This window comes from Monoraphidium neglectum (assembly GCF_000611645.1).
Source record: "Monoraphidium neglectum strain SAG 48.87 unplaced genomic scaffold scaffold02265, whole genome shotgun sequence".
Lineage (NCBI taxonomy): Eukaryota > Viridiplantae > Chlorophyta > Chlorophyceae > Sphaeropleales > Selenastraceae > Monoraphidium > Monoraphidium neglectum.
This window is the reverse complement of record NW_014011363.1, coordinates 2,847-6,502: the sequence shown is the minus strand read 5'-3', so window position 1 is coordinate 6,502 and position 3,656 is coordinate 2,847. Positions and strand designations below refer to the sequence as shown.

General features: G+C 66.0%; 1 protein-coding gene across 1 annotated transcript; it reads left to right on the top strand.

Annotated features, from left to right (window-relative positions):
- Positions 1-654: 654 nt before the first annotated feature.
- On the top strand, positions 655-3,080 carry MNEG_10310 (hypothetical protein; the record flags this gene model as incomplete). The annotated part of the gene is made up of 2 exons (XM_014041218.1): positions 655-960; positions 1,176-3,080. 2 exons carry the CDS (start codon positions 655-657, stop codon positions 3,078-3,080), a joined length of 2,211 nt encoding a protein of 736 aa, XP_013896672.1.
- Between the last annotated feature and the right edge of the window lie 576 nt (positions 3,081-3,656).

The following is a 3,656-nucleotide window of genomic DNA, read 5'->3' as shown; positions in this document are numbered from 1 at the left end:
CACACACACACACACACACACACACACACACACACACACACACACACACACACACACACACACACACACACACACACATGCACGCACATGCATGCGCACAAACTGGAAAGGCATGCCCATCCAAAAGCACGCCAACAAAGCTACGCTCACATGCACTTGCACACCTGCTGCGCCATCTGCAACACAGCAAATGTTGGATATGTGGGGACATGCAAGGGTTCAAATGCAGCTGGGTCCGCGGCAAGTGTGCGCTCCAGGGGTTGGCTCCCACTTGTCAACTTGGGAGGACGAGGTGTTGCAGGGTGCCGGGATCGTGCAATGTGGCGTACCGTACGGCTTCATGACCGACAACACCATTCACCAAGCAGCTCATGAATGCACACATGCGATGCATGGCACCCCGCTGCCTCACCTGAGCTTGCATTGCTCAAAAACTGTGGTGCGCCAGTCTGGCTACTCACCCTGTCTGCGTACATCACGGCGGGGCTCCAAGTCTAACCGATCAGATTGATTTCATCTGCGCTTACCAAACTTGTCCATAGTAGATAGGCTTCGACATAGTACCGGTACTTTGTCGCACGGATCTGACGTGGACCCGCCCCATACCTATAGCTGTTTCAGCTCCGAAAATTACAATATCGTACGCACACAGCCATGGATCCGGCCGTCCAGGCCATGGCAGATCGCGTGGAGGCGGCGCTCGCGCTCGTCTGCGACCCCGCATTGCGCACCGCTGCTCGCCGCCGGGAAGGCGCCTCAACAACACGGCGCCTGCTCTTTATAGCAACCACAGGAATTGAAACGGCATGCGCGGCGCTGCCGCAGGGGCTGCTGCTGCGGCCCGCGGCCATCGCATCTCTCCGGGCAATAATGGTTGACGAGTCAGCCAGCATCCTGGAGTCAGACCTGGCAATCGCCACCTGCACCTGCTTCCTCAAGGCGCCCAGCTGCTTGCGCCAGGTGCGTTCGCGGGCGTGGTGGTGCAGTTGCAAAGAATGGGGAATGAGGGCCGCTACTGCGGCCGGAACACGCCTGCGCTGGACGGCGGACACTGCAGTCCCCCCCAGGGGAGCAACCAGGCCTGCACATTCTTTGCATGTCTGCGATGCGGCCCGCCAGCCGAGCGGCTTGCACCAACCAGCTCCCCTTGCCCCCGCCGACGCCCCCCCCCCCAGATGGCGGACGCGGGTTACGCCCAGGCTCTCATGCGTTTGGCAGCGCGCGGCGCCTGCAGCGGCACGCCGCTCGGCCAGGCGTGCTTAGTCATGCACGCCCTGTGCATGTGCAGCCCCTCAGTGAGGCGCGACCTCCTCATGATGCCTGAGGACGCGGCCGGCGTCCTCATCTCCGCGGCAAAGGCCCCGAGGATACAGCAGCGCGCGGGAGTGGGCGGGCCGCTGCTGATGCTTGGGGTGCTGTCGCGCGATCGTCGGGAGCACGGCAGCGGGGACAGCTCGGCGGCGACGGCCGCGGAGGCGGCAGCAGCCGCGGAGGTTGCGGAGAGAATAGCGGGGGACAGCGCTTTGATGGAGGTCGTGCGCCGCCACCTGGCCGGCAACGGCGGCATGTTCGAGCCAGCGTTGCGGCTGGTCGAGTCCTTGCTGAGCCACCACGCGCGCCGCCGCCCGCGGGAGGCCGCCGCTGCCGCGCTCGGCGACGGGTCGTCCGTGCTGCGCTGCGGCGGCGGGGTGCGGCTGGGCGACCCTCATTTGGAGAACAGGATCTCGGTGCTGGCGCCGCTCCTGGCCACGTGCGGCGATGTACAGCGCGCGGCCGTGGCAGATGCTGTAGTCAAGCACGGCTTCATCGGACACCTGCTCAGGGCGCTGACCGACCCAAGCTTCAACATCAAGTGCAAAGCCATCTCCGTGCTTGTCGAGCTCTGCGACTGCCCCCTCTCCTGCGCGGCCGTCTGCGCGCACCCGGCGGCGCTCGCCTCGCTCGCCGGCGCGATGCGCGCCGCCGGCGCGGCGGTGGGCGCCGCGGGCGGCGACGAGGCGCGCGGGTTTGCGTCGCTCGCGAACGACGCGCTGCTGGGGATCCGCCTCCTGATCGCGCACAGCGCCGCCGCAGGGGACGCGTTTGCCGCGATGGCGCTGGCCCCGTCTGGCTCGGGCATCTTAGATGAGGTCGCGCGGCAGCTGGCGACGCCCGTACTGCACCCGCACCCACGCCTCGGCGCCCGTCGCTACCTGCGAGTGCTGTACGCCGCCGCCACCGCCCTCGACGCCATCACGCGCGCCGCGCGCGGCGGCGGCCGGCTCGCGGCGCTGCGGACGAGGCGACCGCTTGTGCGCGGGGCAGCCCAGGCGCTGGTGCGGGTCGCGGATGACTTTCGCAGGGACGAGCACCCGCGTGGCGGGGGCCCGCCAGAGCAGAACGAGGATTGGGTATTGGACGCGGCCGAAATGCTCTTGGCCGCGCTGGACCGCCTCACGGACGCCACCGCAGACGACGGCGGCGCCGACGCCGCGCTCGGGGCGCTGCGTGAGAGCGGGCCCGAGGCGCTCCAGACTTTCACGGACGCGGCGGTGCGCGCCGCCGGCGCGCTCCTGGCTGTGCGGTCAGACGGCGGCCCGGGCGCGGAGGCGTATGAGCAGAGGCTACTGCAAGACGAGGCGTTGGCGGCTGATATGCCTTTGCGCTTGGCAATGCGCTTCGAGGATCTGCAGCAGCAGCAGCAGCAGCAGCAGGAGCAGCCTCACGGCTTGGCTGGGAGCACCATCAGCAACGGCTGCGGGCGGCGCGGTCGCGCGGCAGGCGCGGCACCCTCAGCAGCGGGTGCGGCAGCAGTTTCGGGCCGTGAGCGGCGGGGAACGGGGTCCTCCAGCAGCGGCAGCCACGCTCTGCCAGTCATTGGCGAAAGGTCCGGGCAGGGGCTTGGGCGCGCAGGCGGCGATAGGTGCGCGGCGTGCGGCAAGACGCCCGCGGACGGCGTGCGGCTGCGCTTGTGCCGCGGCTGCCGCTCGGTGCGCTACTGCAGCCTGGCGTGCATGCGCAGCGCCTGGCCCGGCCACCGCCAGGCATGCCAAGAGAGGCAGGCAGCAGCCAGCGCGGCTGCCGCACCACAGACTGTTTGAGTGTTACATGAAAGTCAGGGTTCTAGTGGTCTCGCTTGAAACAGCTTTCACACGTATGATGACACATATCCAGCAGGTTGATGCCACATAGCTGCCGTGCCGCAGCTCGTTTGTTTATACACTTTTGATGTATGTGTGCTTCAAAGCTTGCTTGCCCCAGCGCAACCACAGGCACCAGCAGCAGCACTGCTATACACGCGAAACAAATGCCCCTGTCATGCCGAGCCTGCTGGTTTGGCCGCACCACGCGTGTGCTTCGGCGGCCTGCGTGCGTGCGCCCTCCCTTCCCCAAAAACATCACCACGCTGGTATGCGTTTTTTATTTTTTTTTCAATCTGCACCTCGACACATTGCAATGGCCGCTTTGTACGTCACTCCAGCTCAGGTGTAATTGGAGCCAGAGCTTCTGTGCAGCCGCGACGTGTGTCAGGAGGTTGATGGGCTGTGCTGAATCAGTGGCTCATCGTCCGCGTGTGTGTGTGTGTGTGTGTGTGTGTGTGTGTGTGTGTGTGTGTGTGTGTGTGCGCGTGTGTGTGTGTGTGTGTGTGTGTGTGTGTGTGTGCGCGCGCGCGTGTG